The sequence below is a fragment of the Gopherus evgoodei genome, chromosome 15 (genome assembly GCF_007399415.2).
Source record: "Gopherus evgoodei ecotype Sinaloan lineage chromosome 15, rGopEvg1_v1.p, whole genome shotgun sequence".
Classification (NCBI taxonomy): Eukaryota; Metazoa; Chordata; order Testudines; family Testudinidae; genus Gopherus; species Gopherus evgoodei.
The window spans coordinates 19,369,830-19,390,833 of NC_044336.1; the positions used below are offsets into that span (position 1 = coordinate 19,369,830).

Genomic DNA, 21,004 nt, shown 5'->3' on the forward strand with positions numbered 1-21,004 from the left:
CAGCTGGCAGCCCCAACGGGGTTTCTGTGATCCAACCCATCACAGATACTTACCAATCTCACTGATCTTTGGATAGAAGTTATTATGTAAATGCTAGGTGCAGCCATTCCTATATTATAATTATTAGACAAGGGGAGACCAGCTGAATCAGAAAAACCTAATCACAGCTGTGAACAGGTCACTGGAGGAAGGAGTTAGGCTCTCATTCTGGTAGCTAGGGGTCCTATTGGCATCCAGCGGGGGTGGGCGGGCAAAGCCCGCCCACTTCTAAAGGGCCTCCCCCCAACCTAAGGGAAGGACCCACAGGTCTGGGACACCAAGTAATTACGGGGGACAACTAATGAAAAAACAGGATCAGGAGTGAGGTCATAGGGCTAAATGAAGGGAACCAGATGGGGACACCGAGCAGAGAACCCTGGACAAGGCCCACTGCTCCTCAAAGGCGACAAGGGAGCCAGTGGACGCCGCCCATAGGAACTCTGCCCGGATGCGTGAGCAGACGGAGGAACGGAAATAGGCCCTACAGTCGCAGGAAATCCCGTCGGCCAACCTCCTCTCCCTGGTATTGTAGATGGCCAGTTTGGCCAGGGCCAAGAGGAGGTTGAGAAGGAGATCCTGCGACTTCATGGGGCCACGGATTGGGAGCGTGTAGATAAAAAGGTGAGGGGAAAAGTGCAACCAAAAATGCAAGAAAATATTCAGGAGGAGCCGGAACAGGGGCTGCAACCTGGCGCACTCCAAATAAACGTGCGACAAGGTCTCCTTCTCACCACAGAAAGGGCAGGTGCTAGGGACAGACGTGAACCGCGCCAAGTACACGCCCGTACTCACAGCTCCGTGAAGGAGCTGCCAACTGATATCCCCGGCGGGCCTCGGGACCAGGGCAGAGTACAAGCTGGCCCACCGGGGTGGTAGCTAGGGGTACTGTGGAGCCACACAGACAGCAGACTGAATTCTTCATGGACAACTTCTCTCCACACTATTCCAGCCTGACTTCAGCCTAGGCTGTCTCTGAAGTGGCTAAGAGGAAACTAGGGGATTAGAAATGAAATGGCAGGGAAATGACAAGCCCCTGTCTGGTCTACCTTTGCGCTTACACAGCTGCTTTGGGGAGGTGCAGTCTGCTGTTGCTGGAACAACAGGCGAGGAAACATCATGCACAAGTGTTTGAAGTCCTCCCAGTGTAAACTCTCATGGACTTTTGAAAAAGCAGAGGGAGGTACCCCTAAACTGAGCAATGCTGTTTCTCCACTTGTTAAATGATGCACTTGCAATGCTTTGTGGCTGCCTTTGAGATTCTGACTGCATATTAACAGCCTCCCAGGCTCTGGGTCACAGCAAAGCAGGAAGTGATTCATTAATCTAGCAAAGTATGACCATTATGGGCTCCATATTCAATCACCTCTTCTTCCCTTTTCCCCACCCCCCACTGCTTTTTTCATTTTGTGGTTCTCCACCCTCCTCTGCCCCAGTTGATTTTGCTTTCTGGAACTTTTGGAGACTGATCTTTGATTTTAATGTGTTTAAATATGTTTTAAGTTGTCCTTGTGCTGCTGATGAACGTGAGTGCTGTGGGATGGAAAAGTAGTGATTCATAGAGTCAATATTATGGGCTGGATCTTCACGTGGGACAAATCAGCACAGCTCCACTGAAGTTAAAGCTGCTACATCAGTTTGCACCAATTGAGAATCTGGCCTTGTTCATTAATGTCTGTATGAACCACCTCTTTTATATGTCATCACACCAGCAATGAAATTGATGAGTTGCTAATTATAAAAGCATGCACCCTGGGATGACAGCAATGTGTTAAGGGCTTTTCTTCATCTCCCTTAGAGGAGGTATTCCATTAACTTCAATGTACACAAGTGCTTTGCAGGACTAGGGTGTTCATTTCTGCCTTTTTTGACTTTCACTTGCTCCTCTTGATGCGCTGGGAAGCACAGGGCCCTTCATCTGGAACTGCACGTGACTATTCTTATGTCTAACTACTTTTATAATTACATAAATTCACATTGGAAGAGCTGCATTCCTTGTGTGTACATTTGCCTTTAGTTAGCAAGGGCTGCATGTGAGCTACCAGAAGCTAAATCCAAAACCTTGTAGAAGTAGGTTGCAGACCATTCTGACTCTTTCACTTCCATTGCAGCTCTCCAGCTGGTGGCGTTAATTGAGCACAAGTATTACGACAAACATGTAGATTACATGATTTCAGTGCATTTTCTATGCTGGTGTAAATTATTTTACTGTACTACAGTACAGCCTAGAGGTTTCAGGTGAGACTAGGGCCTCACCATGCCATTGCTGTAAACAAACAAACAAAGCCACATAATAAGAGACAGTGCCTGGCATGAAAAGTTTACAAGACAGACAAAAAGTGGGAAGGGAACAGAAGCACAAGGAGATGAAGTGAGTTGCTCAAGGTCACACAGCAGGTCAGTGACAGATCTGGGAATAGAATTCACGTATTTTAGCTCCAAGACTGCTGCCCAATCCAATATGAATAATAAGATTGGTCCCTAAATGAGAAAAATGTGTGAGAACTCACGCTTCTTCAGGACATAATCCAATCACTAATTACCTGGATTAAGGAAGAAACTTCCCTGACAGACATTATATTACAAAACTGTCCATAATAGAGGCTTTACATTTTTCTCTGAAGCATCTGGCCACTGTCAAAGATTAAATGAATAAACTCTGGCTGTTCCTGTGTTCCTCGAGGCTGACAGAAGGTCTGCTGTAGAAATCCTGCGTGCTAAGTAACAGCATTTTGGTGGTGTGTGAGAGCAGCAAAGGCTATTGCTATTGATACATAGATTCATAGATTTAAGGCCAGAAGGGACGATCATATCTTTTAATCTGACCTCTTGTATAACACAGGCTACAGAATTTCATCCAATTACTCCTGTGTTGATCTCAATAACTTGTGTTTGGCTAAAGGTATCTAGTCTTGATTTGTAGAATCCAGCACTTCCCTGGTAGTTCGTCCTAATGGTTAGTCAATCCACACTGTTAAAAATATGTGCCTTATTTCTAATTTGAAGATGTCTGGCTTTAACTTCCACTCATTGGTACCCATTATGGCTTTCTCCTGTAGTTTCACTGGTGAACACAACCCCGGACAGGCACACTTTCTATAGTTCAAAAGAAGACTTTTCCTGTACTTAATATGTGTTGTCTATGTAAACAGTCAAATGCTCAACACAAGGAAAGCCTTTTAGAGCAGAAAGAATTGTTTTAGCAGAACACAGAGCTTCACATATGTTTGTTCAGAACTCTATCACATGCTAGAGGAAATGTTTAGAAATCTTTCTCCATCCATTTCAAAGTCTTTAATAGTTCTAGGATGTGGAGCGGGAAAGAGAAGCATCTGTCAAACCAAATCAAGATCTAAATCGACTTGTTTATATTTTGGCTATATGGCTTTGAATGAGAGAATCCTTTTAATCCTTTCTTTCCTTGCCCTAACTTTTAAAGTGAGTGACCCTCCTCTCCATCAAGTGGCTTGCTCCTCATTGGCTCCTGTTTATTTACCCATTAAAGGAAGCACACAGGAAGTGAACATTATTTTCTTTTGAGTCTTTGAAAAAGCATGTCACAAATTCATGCCCACAGTGAAAGAGAGAAACTCCTACACATGCAGTTCAGAAAATGAAAGCCTCCAGTAGAGAGAGAAATAGTAGTACTAAGAGACAGCAGCTAGTCAGTTTGAGCTAGAGCGCAGGTCAGGTCCTGATTTTGCACAGAGCTCTGTGCAGAAGGATCGCTATCTCGGTGTGGAACCCCATTGAAGTTAGATACTTAAATATGGATTTAGGATGATATTCACTCCTGTGTAGTATTATGCATCACTTAAATTCCACTTAAAACCTACTTTGAGGGCTTAAATGGTACAAAAGCTTCCTGCTGGCTTTCTGCAAAGAAGTGAAATTCACACTCAGGTGCTTAAATGTAGGTGACCTCTCTATGTGAAATGGACATGGTCTCAATCCAATACTTAGTGGATAGGTATCCGCATCACAGCTGCCATTACTCGCTTCTCTTGATGACAATCCCAGCAGAGAAGGTAGTTACTGAATAGGCCGTAGTGACTAAATGGCATTTTCACTCTTAGAAGTGGTACCTTGGGTGCAGTGTAATCCGTGTCGGGAAGGCTGCTCTACTGACTTTTCTGTAGGACTTTGGTCTTTCTGGTAATTTGCAAGAAGTCATAAAAGAGTCCACAAAACTATTTTCTATAAACGTGCTGAAAAAACACCTCCAAAATTCCAACCACGCCCCAAACTCTTGTACATGGGAATCTCACGCGTTTCAGTGCATGGCACTGTCTATCAATCAACCTGCTTTTGGATCCAGAAGCAGCTCCGCTTTACACAGCACAACAAACCTCTTTTTCTTTTATCTTTACAAACATTTGCTTATTATTATAAATGATTAAATTGCTATGTATGGGAACGGTATAGTTACTGTTTCTGAGTATGATGTAGATTTGCAATATACACAAATTTTAATCCCACTCCCTTTCCTATTCAATTGATTTAGTGAATGTGTTGCTCATGAAAGGTGCCAGAACAGGGGAATAAGATCTTTGCCAAGATTTTCAGTAGTGGCTAGTCACTTGGGATGCTTGAGGTTTTGGATTCCCTACTGGAGCTGATTTACAGTGGCTGGATGCTCGGCACTTTCTGAAAATCAGGCCCTTTTAAGGTGTCTCAATTTGGGTATCCAAAAATTGCCCCCCACCCCCAAAATATGTCCCCAGTCACTAGTTACTCTTTAAAATTTGAACCCAACACCCTCAGTTTAGTCATGGAATATTGTAGGTACAGCACAGACAGCCGTGAAGTATGATCCCTTCCCAAACTCAACATGCCTCAACCCTGTGTAGACCAATTGTCTCTAGGGTTGAGAGGATAATTCAGTCTCAGATCCATTAAAATCTTTACTTCTTTGCGGGGACTGCCAGCAAGGGTACCATTTATTGCTGATGGGGGTTTTTTGGTCGTGTTTTCTACCAATGGGACTGAGGCCAGCAGCTCATTTTACAGAAGCCACCAAAGAACAATCAGGCGGTAACATCTGTCAGGAAATACCAATATGGGTTAGATTCAAACTGGTGACTTAGAGATGAAAGTTTCCATAGCTTATCTGCACTTCTCCATTCCTATATATATAAGAAGCCCGCCATAAAGAGGCAAACTGGGGGAGCAGCTATCTATTAATGTCTTCTAAACCTAAAAGGGATTGACATGGTCACAGAAGGAATGGTGAATGTATGAGACTGATCTATTCCCTCACACAGAACAACCCAAAGCTAACCATTATCAGGACTCCCCAGCGTCTTACTGGGGTGGACATAAAAAATCAAATGATGACTTCCGGGGGTCCCAGTCTGCAAACAAGGGGGAATGTTCCTGAGAGATGGTAGCACTCAGAATTCCCCTTGACTTCAATAGGAATTGAGAGTGTGCAGCACTTCACAAAATTGTCCATATCAAACCTATGATGATGTAGCCCTCAGTATGGAGAATGATCAGCTAGAAAGCCCATGGGGTTGTGTAAGAAAGCCTTATAGTTCATGCGATCAACAATACAATAGCAACAATAGATTTTAATTCCTAAAGACTCTACTTTGCATATGTAGATACCAACACACATACTGTAGGTATGATGAGTGTTTAGGGCCATACAACACTTTTCCAGACTTTTTGTATGAATTGAATACAATGGAATTGAAGATGGTATGTAAATGAATGCATAATAATTGAAACCAGTAAAATCCCAAATTTTTATTTATTGTCATGAATTTCTCAAGATGCATCAGTGCCACACTGACACAGGACACAGGAAAACACAAAGTAGCTGATAGTTTTCTCTCAGCTATGGAAATGGTGTGCAAGATAAATAACATTGAAATTTATCTGGAAAATATCAAGGATTGTGTTTGCTCATGTTTTCAACCTTTTTGGGTTTTGTCCTCATATGAGTTCCTGATGGAGGAGGCTCTTCTCATCTCCAAGTTATTGGTTCCATTCCGCATCACTGAGGTCAATGGCAGATGTCCAAAGACTTCACTGGGACTAGGGATTGGGTCCCATGAATCCATCACAGTGTGATTTTTAATCAGGTAATTTACATTGTGAATATCAGGTGGGATTTTCAAGCACATTTTAGTGACTTAGGAGCATAAGTCCCAAGTCAATGGGATCTGTGCTCCTAAATCAGTTAGGCACTATTGAAACCCCATCCACAACCCATGTAATAGTGACCCACTGTTTTTAATTAGTTAGTTATTTGCAGATGGATTTCTTTTGTGTTATAGCATTAAGAAAATAAACTCCTCTCTGAACAGTGCCTTCCACAGTTGGGCCATGACTGGGGCTCTTAGGCACTAGTGCAATACAAATAATAAATCATTTTATAAAAGTGAAACAGAACTTAACCCAGTAGAGCATATCAGCTCCTTTCAGAAGTGCTTGCACCCATGTTTATTTATAATCACCACCCCACATGGCCACAGATGTAAACTGCAAGTTTATTTAAAAGTTTTGCTTGCTGGAATAACCTTGTGAGACATACATCTCATTTTTTGTGAGGGTGCTGGAGCCATGGCAGCTGTAGAGTCGTACAACAGCCATTTCATTGTTATCCAGACAATATAATGAAGAACGCTTAGGTCCAGATCTACAAAGGTATTTAGCCTCCAAATGTTCATTGATTTCCATGGATGTTAGAAATCTAACTATCTTCATGGATCTGAGTTTTACTGTAAAGTAGCAGACAACATTAAGCAGTCCCCATATTAACCATCTATACTGCCAAGAGTTTTCAAGAGAAGAGATCACGTAACCCATCAAGGTCATTTAGTTCTTGCTGCATGTTAACCTTCATCCTTGACTCACTGCCTGATTATGGACCGATTAGCTAGAACTGGGAGGGATATCTGACATCACTGGATTCTTTTTCAAAGAAGCCAGCAATCAGGCAGGGAAACTAGAGAGAACTAACATTTGCTAAGCTTGCATTTAGTGATCCATCCATGGGATGGTGATGATAATGGTGGTGTGAGACTGATTCTTTGTCCACTGTTAGTAGCTCAGGGTTGCTTGAATCTTTCTTAATTAAGAGATACTGTGTCCAAGCAGGGGAATCTAGGAGGAGCTGTGTGAGCAGAACAATATTTAATATAGCAATACAGCCTATGGAGACTATTCCACATGCACTGCCCCATCTTGCTCCCCTGGCTGCTGTGGCTATCTGTGTTAGGCTGCCATAGCAACACGTCAATTGTATTTATATTGCTTTTCATCCTGACAGACCCCAAAGCACTTTACAAACTGGGGGCCAAATTCAGAGGAGAAGGCAGTGCCCCACCACCAGCAGCACAGAAGTAGTGTGAAAATACCATACTATGGCACCCTTATTTCTGTGCTGCTGCTGGTGGCGGCTCTGCCTTCAGAGCTGGGCTCCCGGCCAGCAGCCCCCGCTCTCCAGTTGCCCAGCTCTGAAGGCAGCGCCACAGCCGGCACCAGTGCAGAAGAAAGGAGAGCAGTACTGCAACTGCCCCTACAATAACTTTGCAACCCCCTCCCCCCAAATTCCTTGTAATTACACCACTGTGAAATTTCAGATTTAAATAACTAAAATCATGAAATTTACAATTTTTAAAATCCTGTGACTGTGAAATTGAGCAAATTGGACTGTGAATTTGGTAAGGCTCTACTTATAACCTTTGATTTCTAAACCATAGCACTGCATTGACACCATTTGCACTTGTTCCTAGAAATTGCACCACAGACTGTTTAACAGACAAAGCAATGCTAGTGTCCCCGCTATACATATGGAGGGAGACAGTTACCTACAAATGGCCCATGAGGGAGATTTCTCCTATATAGGTGGGGTGGCAGTATTACACGTTTCAGAGGCTCAGACAAATTTGTTAGTCTCTAAGGTGTCACAAAAGTTATACATGGGGTTGGGAGGGCGTGACCCTATACACAAACTGGGAGGGGGCAGGGAGGAAGAGACTGCCCCACAATACCTTGGATGGGGGGAACAGATAATCTCTCTTATATACGTAAGTGCCCCCCTATCTATGCTGAGGGAAGTAGTCCCTCTACACATGGGCAGGGAATGTCCCCTATGTACGCTGGAGCAAGTGCCTGGAAAGAGGAGGGCGCTCCCCAATATACCTTGGGGGATGCATCCCCTATGTATGTTGAGGCAGTGCTTGGAGGAGGGGGGTGTTCCCCTATATACCTTGGGGGAAGCGTCCCATATGTATGCTGGAGGACGGTCCTGGAAGGACGAGGAGGGTTTCCTCGATATCCATTGGGGGAAGCCCAATGTACCTTACACGGACAGGGAATGCCCCCTCTGTGCCTGCCCTCTATATACCCCCTGGCTAGGGTGACCAGATGTCCCGATTTTATAGGGACAGCCCCGATTTTGGGGTCTTTTTCTTACACAGGCTCCTATTACCCCCCACCCTCATTTTTTCACACTCGCTGTGTGGTCCCCCCGACCCCCTAGAGGCACAGGCCCGGGGGAGAGTCTCACGCACGGCGGGCAAGCGAGGAAACCCCGCCCCACACCGCCGCAAGCCCGGGCTCGGCGCCTCCTCCTGCCGGAGCCCGGAACAAGCCGAGCGCCGGGGGCCCGCGATTGGCCGCCGCCGCCCCGGCCGGGGCTATCCCCTGGCGCGCCGGGCCCGGCCCGCACAGCCGGGCGATGGAGGCGCAGCGGGGCTTCTCCGAGGAGCAGTTCCAGGCCGCCTGCCGGGAGCTGAGCCAGCCGGCGCCGGCGGCAGGGGGAGCCTGGCAGCTCCTGGTGGAGACTATGGGCATCAGCATCTACCGGCTCCACGACGAGGTACCCTGCAGCGGGCTCGCCTTCGGCGTGCGGGGCAGCCCCCCAGGGCCGGCCCCACGCACACGGGGGAAAGGGGCGGCCCCTGTAGGCATGAGCTGTCCCTTCTGTAGGACGGGCATGCCCCGTCTGGGAGAGGCGTTCGTTCATTCATTCATTCATTCATTCACCATGGGGGTTGGTGTGGTGTCCTCCGGGGGAGGGGCAGATGTAGGGCCCCTATTTTGGGGGCATTCACTGGAGACACGGGGAAGTGGGGGCACCCCCCTATATTCATGGGGGAAAGGGACAAACTTGATCTCAACGAGGAAGTGCGCCTTGTGTATGCGGAGCAAAGTCCATAAAGGAGGGCTGTACAGGGAGTTAGTCACCTATGTATGTGGGGCAAGGTGGCCTGCCCTGTGTAGTGGGCATTCTCATTACATATGGGAAAGGGGGAAGGACCCCATTGTTTGGCAGAGGGGAGTGCTTCATATATATAAATAAAACATGGTCATTTCCTTCATATGTGGGGAACATTCACAATACATAAGCTATACCCAGTTCCCATATCTATGCTGGATAGAGGCATTCCCTATATAAATGGGGAAGATATCTATATATCAGGTGATGGCTCCCCTATATTCAGGGGAGGGGGGAAGTGCTCATCCCTTGTCTATGGGTGCATATCTATAGCTACAGCAGGTGAATACTGGGTATCCCCTATATCTAGGGAGAAACAGTCCCCCTGTATATTGATGGGAGGCAGGAGTGATTGTCATCGGTATAACTGAATGGAAGTAGGATTGACTGCTAGCTGGAGACCATTTATCACCTAGAAACTCCTCTGTAGAGGAGTATCCATGTTCTCTGTGGAAGAAGCTAGATATTAAAAAGTGAGATGTTCTGCTGATTAGCTAGAAAGGCTGAACTGCCCCCCTGTGCCACACACCTCTCTGTTATCTGTTTGAGCTCTAATACCATTTGTTCAGTGTCTCCTGGGTCACAGAAAGCAGCCGTCAGGCCAATGCCATTTACTGCTGATAGGGAAAGCTGCCTCTGTTTCTCTAAAAGCTGCTGCAGGAGCCTGCAGATTACCGAGAGTTTAAAGTTTAGTCACACTTGGTAATTTGGAAACTCCTGATGAAGGACTCTGCTTGGTGAGAGGAAGCCTTTTAGTCTGAAGGAAGCAGTTTACTGATTTCAATGGGAAATACCTGTCTCCCCCTTCCTCTTCCCTCCAATACAAATCTATCTGAGGGGAGAATGACAGTGGCTCCCTTAAGGAGGAAGGGTAGGGGACTTATTACTCCATCTGTTCCTGATCTTAGAATCTTTAATAACTGTCGAAGTACATGTCCTGTCTCCATCGCCTTCTCTTTTTAGCTCATGATGTTGTTTACTGCTGGCTGCATCATCAAGATCCTGGCCCCAAATCAAGGAGAGCTTTAGAAATTTCTGAAATAAGTCCCCTATCAGCATTAAAATCTTCAGTTCTTAGTTTTGAATGAAGATTATGGCTGAGATGTCCAAAACTGCCTGAGTTGATTTTGCTCCAGGATCTAATTAATTGTAATGGAACTGGGCATCAAAGTTCCATTTTAAATGTTCAAGGCTAGAATCTATCTTTAAAATTAGCTTGCAGTTGAATATAGCTATTTTCTATTAGTGGCAGGTGATTCTTTATTGTTACTTGGTAACTAATCCTTTTTCCTGACTTATTAAAACATTAGTTATGAATATGGTTTCAAAATGTCTTCATTTTTGTAGTTTGTTATTCCTCTTATCGCATACTTAGTAGGTCAGTGCTATTGTTGCACTGGAATTAAATGCTATGATACTTTGTAGATACTTTATGATGCTATGATACTTTGTGGAGTGAAGCTTTACAGAATCTAGTATTGGTATAAAATTGTTCATCAACTTATTTTTAAAAAGTCCATGGAAGCAGTTTTGTTTCCTACTGTCTCTGCAATCTGAATATTGCAATGTTTTGGTAGTGCACAAGAATGGGAAAGAGAAAGTGGCTGGAAACTGACCGAAACAAAGCCAACTAGCCTGTTTTCTTTTTTAAAACTCAATAAAATAAAATAAAAAGTAAATGGCATAAATAATCAAAAATAAATGACACTTTAAAAGTTAAATCAATTTTAATAATCTATGCTATCAGTAATTCAGGTAAAGATAGCTTTTAAATATGATTTTCTAGCTTCAGTGGCCTCTTAATTGCAACTTGTATCATTCAGCATGCTCTAAGAGCGATTGAAAATGCAGAATTAATCAAATTGTGTGTCACTTTCCAGCTAGATCAAATGTGGACTAATTCTCAAAACAAATTATCTTGAACTATGAAAGGTAGACTTAGCTAAACTGAATTAGGAAATATATTTACCTTAGCAGTTACACTTAATTAGATTTAAAACAGGTCCAGGTTTGGTTAGATCCAAATAGCTTGCTAGAAGTAGGTAAGCTGAATTGAAATGGAAGGACTAGAAATATGGTCAGAGGCTGTCACAACAGTAACAGAGAATTGATTAATGACCACCTACCAATATATAATGTTTATACTGTCTCAGTGAGCTGCTTTGTAGCTTGATTCCCTGAACATTGCTGGCAGTGACGGCCTCTTCCCCATTTCTCCCCTTTGCTGGCTCCTATGGCTATGAAACTTGGTATATTTTGTTATTAAATTGGGCTTTAAAAACCCTCTAGTCTAAGGAGTGGCAGCCTGGTGGTCATATCAGGCTGGGCCAGTTTGAAGTTCTAGCAGGCCTTTTTCCTAAATTGCCTGGGCTGACCTGCTGAGGGCTAGCATTAATTTTCTCTATAAAGAGCTATCATCAGCACTCTTGCAATCTCCACTTCAGGACTGGGTTGAAAGCCTTTTAGAGGATCACTTTGGTCTCTGCTCACAGCCACTGTAGTCATCTTCTCGTATTTCTCACTGTTTATTGTTGCTGAAGAATGTTGTTGCAGCTGCTCAGTGCTTCTGTCCTTGGAACTCTGGTCTTATCAGAACTAGCAGAGTGTACCCTGCTAATCCAGTAGACCTTGATCTTACTCATAAAGAAAGACTACTGGCACAGTTCGATGACAAAGGCACTTGGACAGCTTTATTGCCCCCAAGGAACAGTGCTAGCATTCCATGGGAGCTACAAGTACACTAACACATGAGTACCCAGTGGCAAGGAGCAGCTCAGTCAGTGGCGGGAGTTTCTGCTGGCCACACAAAGGGTTAAGGTGAGGTACCCCAACATTTGTAGACTGAGAGAAACAACTGGGATCAACAGTTTACATAACAGCTTACATGTTTCATGACATCTGTGGTGGGTTTTTTTTTTAAAACCTTCCCTTATTCCTGATATTTCGGACAAAACATCCCTATTCATTATTCTGTCAAACCGTCTTCTCTTGTACTAGATTGGGATGTATCTGTACTAGCCTTCTGGAATGAATTTCCATAAATATCTAGTGCCTGGTATGCTAGCAACAACTTTGCCAAGTTAACCTATGACAAAGTGAACTTGTAAGGATCTGTTTAATACACAGCCTGACTTTGGTTCATAGCCTCTGCTTCAGGCCTCAAATCTTGCACCAGGCCCAGTGCTCCAGGCTTTCTTTAGCCTGGTCTACATGTGGGAGGGAGGTGAGCTAAGTCAGTCTAAGATACGCAACTTCAGCTATGAAAATAGCATAGCTGAAGTCGACGTACTTAGAGCTACTTACCGCGAAGTCTTTACTGCGGTAGGTTGACTACTGCCGCTCCCCCGTCGACTCTGCCTATGCTTCTGACTCCGGTACCGGAGCTCGGCAGTCGATTTATCGCATCTAGTGAAGATGCGATAAATCGTCTGCTGCTGAATCAGTCGTTCCGGAGGTAAGTGTAAACATGCCCTTTCTCTCCTACGCTTGTGGCAGGCATTTATTTATTTGGGAGTAAAGATGTTCCACAACAGATGGCACTAGAGAGCAACTCGCTGGCCACAGCTATAAAGGGTTTCGGGCAATGAGGTCTAGTATTGGAGGAAATCTCTCTGTATTTGGCATACACAACATCCTTAGCCTGGCTTGAGGGTTAGGTACAGTATTAGAGTCAACAACATCTGGAATTAATGGGAGCCTCCCGCATTTATTCATGACTCCCTTGGTCCTTCTCCCTTTCCAACTCCTCCTGAGCTTTCTCTCACTTGGGGATGGCTGTCTTTCCTCGTCAACATTAAATCTCTCTGCCGGTCTGTCTTTTTCTAAGAACAGACCTCCCTAATGTGCAAAATTCAGCTCACCCTTCCTGCCTCTGCACTTGAGTGGAGGCTGCCAAGCAAAGCACAGTGAGGAAGAACCTGGGGAACAGCTTATGGAGACCTCTTGCTAACAGCCTGTAATGCAAGTCGACCTTGAGTCCTCTGCACTGTGCTGAGACCAAAAGCTACCATTCCGGGACACTTCTTGGGAATAATGCGATGGCACTTTTGATTCTGCTATTTTTTTTCTTTTTCTTCCCCCCTTCCATGTGAGTGCTGTAAAAACTTCACTTGAGGTGCAGGAAGAAGTGATGAGTGTGCTATGGTAGCAGAGTTGGCAGTTGGGCTGGGAGGAAACCTAGCCTGATCAGCTGGGACAGTGTGGGAGTGTCCAATGACAATGTGATCAATAGCTGGGCAGGATGCTTTTGAAATGCTCTGGCAGATCTGTTTGCACTACCTGTTAGTAAGGCCAAAGGAAGGGGCAGTGATGTGGCTCTCATGTTGTGAGCATCCTTAGGAAGGGGAGCTGCGGACTTCTGAAATAGTTCACGTACCTCTTGATTCTGGCAGGTGTTCAGCAGGGGGAGCTGTTCGTGTTCTGTCTCCCGCCAGAGGTTGTGATTGTGATGCAGTAGGGACTGTCTGTGTGGGGAGTGGGAGAGCAGGGGAGGACTTTAGGGGATGGACGATGCCAGAGCCTGTAACCTGAGCTAGGTAAGGGAGGGGAAAGGTCAACACCTTTGCCCGGGAAGGGACAAAGGAAGGGAGTGGCAGGAGGGAAGCAGTTGGAGTTTGGGCTTGGGGCTGTGTGGGCGGAATTCAGGGTATCCTAGCTAGGATCCAAGCACCCTGAAAGCCCAGAAGGACTCGATGGAGGGGTCCTGACTGTGCCTGCAAGCTCTGCTGTAACCTGTGTTCCTGTTGTCCAATAAACCTTCTGTTTCACTGGCTGGCTGAGAGTCACTGTGGGTCCCAGGAAGAGGGGTGCAGGGCTGGACTCCCCCACACTCCGTGACAGTGATGATCAACCTCTTGACCACCCAGAGAGAGAGAGATGGATAGTTGATCAGATCCCATTGTAGAATCTCACTGATATCAGTGCAACATGGTAGAGCTTCCAGAAGCTGCATGTTGGATCTCATTGCATGATTAAGGCCTAAGAAACTGAACAGTTTCTTAGTTCACCAGTCTATGAAATGGGGATCATAGTTGTTCCACAGAGACATTACTGTCCCCAAATTAATTTGTTTTGAAAGCGTGACAGATGAAAGATGGTTTAGGGTTAGACAAACAAAATATTCCAGTTATAGGTTGAAACATAGTGTCCTCAGCATTGGAACATCCTGTTCAGCTACACATAAATATACGTTTCCCCCTAAATTTTGAATAGTTTCTCTAAGGAATATTGAGATCAAAACGTGGAAGTCTTGTAATTGCTTTTTAAGAAGTAAAAAATACAAATTAAGGGATTAAATTTGGGTTCAGGAAACACCACCTCTTGACTCTGGTGGTTTAGGTGCCCTGTTTTTTGGGATGTTCTTTCCTAAAAGGAAAACATAAAGGAGAAAGCAAACAAATAGGTCGTCTGGGCCCCTGTGAAAGGGGAAGAGTGTCTGGAGATAGTCTGATTCATTCCCATTACAAGAAATGGAATTGTCACTTCAGGGTAATCTGTTTTTCTTCTGTCACTGTGTGGTAGTGTATCCCTCTATTTATAGTATGGGAGTGGTAACCTGTAGTACCAAAATGAAAGCATGTCAGTGTGTGGTGTACACACAGTAAATAGGTAGCTAATGAGGTTTGTCAGGTACTTGAAAGAGGTATAAAATAAGCAGTGTTTTTGGTGGAATCTATGGGGAGGACAGAAGTGTGGGGAAACTCATTGTCTGAGTAACTGGGTACCGCATAGTAGCTGCTAGTAAAGTTGATAATAAAATATTAGTTGTTTTTGAGGAGAAACTTTACATTTTTTCTTGAAATTTTATTTTTCAACGTTTCTCTCTCTCTCTTTTCACACTTTCCCTTCCCTCTCCCTGATGATTGCCAATTGAAAAAGGGGAAGGAGAGAGGGTGGGGAACCTCCAAAAGCTTGTTTTTTGTTGTTGGGGAAAACAAGTGAAAATTCTTAAATGTGTTTGAAAAAAATGCCATTTCCCATTTTATGATTTTATATATCTTTTTAATAGGAACAAATATACCATTTCAAATTGTCATTAAAATCAATTATAGTGCAATGGTGCAATATCTCAGCATAGTCTGATAACCGTGGGTGGATAACTCTTAACTAGGTGGTATAAGTCACTAAAAATGGACACTTTCAAACGAATTCAATAGAACTCCTGATGACTATTGTCTAACTTGACCCTCACCAGTACGCTATTTTAAAGTCCTGACTCAACAGGCTATGCTATGCTATGAAGCTTGCTAAACTCTCTTCCCTCCTACCCCTCTCCCCACTCTGACCCTGGATGGAACTAGGCCTGCATTCAATCTACTATCTCGCTAGGCATGCGCTACTGCAGAAACATCAAGAGCACTGGACCCTTATTGACTTACCTCTGGAGGAATCATGAGAGAATAAAAAAATGTTTTCCCTTTTGAAAAATATTTTGAAGATGAAAATTCTTAAATATTGAAAATGGGGGCTCTGGTGTATCTTTGACCAGCAGGAACCCGCACCTTTACTTCAAGGGTCTGATCTAAAGTAATTTGATTTCTCTTGTACCTCAGTTCCCCATCTGCAAAATAGGGAACTTTTATTATCCCCACCTTTTAGGGTTGTTTCTGAGGGTAAATTTGTGTGTGGGCATGTGTGAGAGAGAATCGTTCAGTGAAATTCTAGACTGGATCATGCAGAAGATCAGACTACATTCTAATGGTCTCATCTGACCTTAAAATGTAGGAAGGAAAAATAAAATAAAAGGTACTTGGGGAATTTTTTCATAATCTTGCATTTCATACTGACATTTGTTGCAGATGCAAGAATAACCCTCCAATATCAAACTGAAATCGAGGTGTGAATAGGGGGGTTGTTGGGGAGGGATGACGAGGATTCTCCATGTTTGCCCAGAAATGGGTAAACTTTCAGGGGTGGGGTTGGAAATGTAGGCTGTACTTAAAGGAATTGCGGGTACACATCAACAAAACGATGATCTTTTACACCTGTGAATTTTCTCCTTTTAGATTTTATTGTAGGATTGTGCAGAGTGCCTAAAACTTAGGAAAAGGATGATTGGTCAAAATCCATTTCCACTCTGCAGATGAAAGTATGTAACATTTTCTGGCTGATGTGGCATCAGTTTAGTTCTCTAACTAGCTCTTGCTAATGGCTGCAGTTCTATGAAGATGCCTGATATTTTGCATAGAGTTAGCAAGATCATAATAGAACTTGTACCCGGGTATAATGTTGCAGCATGGATAGAATGTCTTATAGATTACATCAGAAGAAGCAGAACTGGGAGTACAATGTAAACTATCCGAACAACTGAGGATGGCATAACTAGGAGAAACAGGCTCAGTGGGCTTTAAGTCTGTGCTGGGCTAAGACTGGGCCAAATTTGGCTGGTACTCTGGACTTCAGCTGATTAGCTCCAGTGTTTCCAATGAACTAAAGCTGAAACTGAATTGGCGTACCTGAGAGAGCAGGCTTCAAAGCCTGCTGAGTTGAATGTAGACGGCTTGGTAGTTGGCAGTGCATCCTGGGAGAAGGGACAAATGCAGCCACAATTATCTAAATGTAGCTTCTCTGAATCTCTGGGGAGACATGACAAGCGTTTGGACAGTCGAGGTTGGATTGTATACAAAGGTCATGTTTTGAAAAAGGGTAATAAAGATGCTGAGTTTAGTCTGGTTGTACAGTGTACCAGCTCTAAATATTTAGCTGGTGCGTGACTCTGAAATCTTGAGTTTCTGTCTTCAGGCTCTTTTAGCCTTGAACTTATTATAAATTCCTGTCTCTCAGCATGTCTCTTGCATACACATCTGCTGTAGCATAGTGATCCTCCATTTCCCTTGCAAAACCTGATCTAATAGTTTAAACCTTAGTAAGCAATTTGAGAAAATCCAATAATTTGGCAAGTACCCTTGATTATTATAGCGTAGAGCTGTGCAAATGTTTGCTTGCTGGCAGTTGCAAAGAGTAAAAGAAAATTAGGATTGAGTTGAATAGAAAGTAAAAGTTTTCTGACTTTTTGATTCACTGAAAATTCAAAATTTTCTTTTGTGCTGAATGAAATGTTTTGTTTGGACATTTCTAACCTTAAAAATAAATAAATAAAAGCAAACAAAATAAAGGGCTTGAATCACAGAATGGAGGAGGTGGGGTGGGGTTGGGTCATCCCCACTTACACCCAGTAGCTAAGTGGTTAAAACACTCACCTGGGATGTGGGAGATCCAGGTTTGAACCCAGGTGCCCCTCCCTCCCAGACAAGTGCTGCTGTGACTATCAGGTCTAAAAATGGCCCCAGTTTGTAGCTCATATGTAAAACAAGATGTGCAAGTTCATAACAGCTCACAATAATTTTCAAGCAGGAAAAAAGGTTATAGGTTAATCATGGAAAATAAGTCAAATTGTCTGTCAGTGACGAATGTTACGAACAAGTGCAAGAGAACCAGACGCACAAACTGGATTAGTCCAAACCAAAAGGGCCTGCTGATAAGGTTCACGAACTGTTGAAATCATGCTTAGTGAAAATGGAAGACATGGAGCCAGAAATGAACGAAACAAACTTGGTGTGGTGGCTATTAGGTGGACAGAATAATGAGGGGGGATTAACTATGCTACACGCATTTCTCTTTTGAGGGTTTAAAAAGAGACTGGGGAGGGAAAATCATCACTGTCTTCCCAGGGCATCTTCCACTCACCTCATCTTCCCTGAGCCTGAGACAGCAGGAGCAGAGCAGACCAAAATACTTTCTTCCTGAGAGGGAGGCCATTAGGTCTTGTTTTTGTTCAAGGAACTTTGTTTCTCACTTGAGTCCTTAAAATCATCATGACATCCTGTCCTTACCCATTTTGGGGGATGTGTGTGGGGGGGATACCTAACAGCCAGCCAGCATAGCAGAGGCGTATAAGATCGTGTTCTGTCCCCCCTACCTCTTTCTCTTGGCTTTTCATCAAATCATAAAATCACCTGCCCTGCATCTGCACAACGAGATGAGATGACCACAGCCCTGCCCTGTCTAAGGAGAAGAGACTCAACCAGGTGACATCCCTGACTGGAATGTGAACCAGGATCTGAGCAACAGGTGCTGTGGTTGGCCTAACAGCCAAAGCATCCATTTGTGACTGACCAGCTGTCCAGTGTTCCAAAACATCAACAAAAGCCATATGTCCCTCACCTTTTCCATTCCATTTCTCCTCCGTCATCAATCTGCCTATCCATTAGAAACAGGCGAAATGAGTACCCTTTACAAATCTGGACTGAGGGTAAAATTAACTCTTCACATAAGAAGGTTAGTTTTGGAAATAAGACTGATCTTCAAAAGGAAAGAGACTCTAAGTTTGTTTTGCATAATGACTCAATTCCAGTTTCAGTATAAATGCTTGTTTTAATTTCTTGTGTTTGATCAATAAACTTTCAACTTGAGAATGAACGCTTTGGGGGGTTTGCCGAGGAGCAAAATAAAACCAGGGCCTCTGTAGAAGAAAACCCCTGAACCCAAGTATCACTGTTTTTTATGTTGGACAGTGAAAGAGTTTATAAACACCTTAAAATCAACACAACATTGCCCTAGTCCAGAGGCTATGGGATATTCTGTGGTGGGTCTCTCTGTCTGTCCTCTGGAAGCTGTTCTGCAAGGGGGAGAGTGAACATACTTTCTAGTTCTGAGGTAGGGCACTAAACCTGGGCCTCCCCAGTTCTAGGGGAGTGCCCTAACTGCTGGACTACTAGATACAAGGCGGTGCTGCCACTACCACCTGTTTTGTGAATGGTGCCTAAATCCCCTTGTGCATCTAGCCTGAAATATCAAAACGGTTTATGTTGGTAATATCAGAATGATTCATTTCAGCACATCGGCAGGTTTTTTTCATTTTGACTGAAGCAGTCAATAGAAATTAACATTTAATTCACAAAACGTTATGATTGACCTGCATCTTTGGGAGGGACAATATCAAACCACCTGGTCTCTCCACTTTCTGCCCTTACATAGCATTCTGAACCTTCATACAGCATATTAACCAGTGTTTCCATATTTTTGGGAAGCCCAGATTGTCCTCTTGCATAATGAATGCAGTTGAAGGCTTTGATGAAATCTCTGATGTTTAAGACTAAGCTTCTCTGGTAAGCAAACCCTTTCTCAATTCAGGTAGTAATGCAATGGGGATACAGCTACTCTGTGCTGCTTGAATGTTTCTTTGCAGTGTAGTCCCACTTACGTTTCTTCATACTTGCTAATTGACACAGATTCTTGTCTGGGGGTTGTTTTCGTAACTATGACATTTTTTACATGGACAGGTAGTTAGTCGGACTCTCAACCATAGACCCACAGCTTCTTATTAGTTATATGTGGATCAGGCTATGCTATGTATCGGGTTCTTTCATCTGTCACCCGAGGGGCACATCTGGTAGTTTAGAATGGCCCAAGTGAGTGGGAGTGGCTCCATAGTGAAATAACACTCAGTCAGCACAGAGTGACTTCATTAGCAGCACAAAGTAGCTCTGTCCCCATTATATTGTTAGCTCAAGCATTGGCAGCACTTGAGATTCGACCCGCCTCCATAATAGGCCAACTGGCTCCTGCTTAAAGCACCCCCAAATTCAAACTAGAGAGGGTTGTGTGAATGCGAGTCAGGTTGGGGCAACACCTGAGCTGTACCTCAAGATAACAAACATGGTGAAAACAAGCTCGGAGAGAGGGAAGAAGTGTAAACACAGCACTGGATTTATAATGTGTGGATGCTGCCATTGTAAGCTTAAATGAGAAGGAAGTGCTGTGTGGCTTTTGTTTTCCCAAGCAGATAAACAGTAGGGGGATAAAGGGTTCAGTGAAATAAACTTTTTTTATCTTGCTCTATTATCTAGTAGCTTAAGTTATGGATGTTGACGGCAGGATTATAGTTTTCAGCAGGCTCAGTTTGTTGGTTGTCAAGAGACACTAAGAAACTGGAAGGGATCCAGCAAAAGAATAATAAAGATGACTCTCTTCCTGCAACAGAATAGCAGTGAGCTATTATACGAGAGACAAACGGAATACAATTAATGTTTCCTAGCCCATTAGTGGGATTAGGGAAATGTGACTGATTATCGTGCCTTGTATTTTTTATAATGTAAATGCAGATAAACAGTTTAAATGGAAGAAAATCTTCAACCTCACATTGCATTTGACAGTGGATAGTTACCTCTCAAAACTGTAAATTCGAAAGTCTGTCCAATGAAGTAATGCATATGCTTAGTATGGTGAAAGTTAGGGTCAGTTCTGCACTGCGTCTGGATAGACATGCGTATAGCTCTGATCCACAGCCTGTTGAAGTTAATGTGATTCTTTCGCGTGTTGTCAGTTGCCTTTGCGTCACACCTTGGATAAGGAGTTGTCAGCAAGCTTTCAGCATTTCATCATTGCTAAAGGCACGTTGGCAAGTCGAGATCTTTCATTGCATACCTCGAGCACAGTGAGGGAAAGAGCCGTTATAGGGCATCTCCTCGTTTTTGTAAGTTGATCGTAAACTTAGCGTGAGAATGGAGTTTAACTGTACTACTTGTGGAAATATAATTGTTTATTGGAGGGGCATTTACTTAACTTTTGGGATTTGATTAGTCTAAAGTAATTTACATTGATATAGCTACTCCAGTGTAAATGCTTAACACAGACACACGCTGCTGGTTCAATGTGCTCCAGTAGTTTACTGGGGTAAATTAGAGTGGTACGAGCCTCAACTGGGACCAATGCTGCTCACATTGGGAGTTTGCACTC

At 43.7% G+C, this 21,004-nt stretch overlaps 1 protein-coding gene across 4 annotated transcripts in view; it reads left to right on the top strand.

Annotated features, from left to right (window-relative positions):
* Window positions 1-21,004, top strand: part of PCTP (phosphatidylcholine transfer protein) — an 86,567-nt gene that overhangs the window by 54,117 nt on the left and 11,446 nt on the right. For 2 of the 4 annotated variants that reach the window (XM_030534107.1, XM_030534108.1), the window contains exon 1: window positions 8,724-8,869. The exons of 1 other annotated variant lie outside the window; for it this stretch is intronic. In XM_030534107.1, the coding sequence (XP_030389967.1) occupies window positions 8,729-8,869 (141 nt within the window). In that variant the 5' untranslated portion in view covers window positions 8,724-8,728. Of the gene's footprint in view, window positions 1-8,723; window positions 8,870-20,568; window positions 20,742-21,004 lie in introns of those variants that run through there. One more of the 4 variants, XM_030534111.1, reaches the window with a different exon arrangement.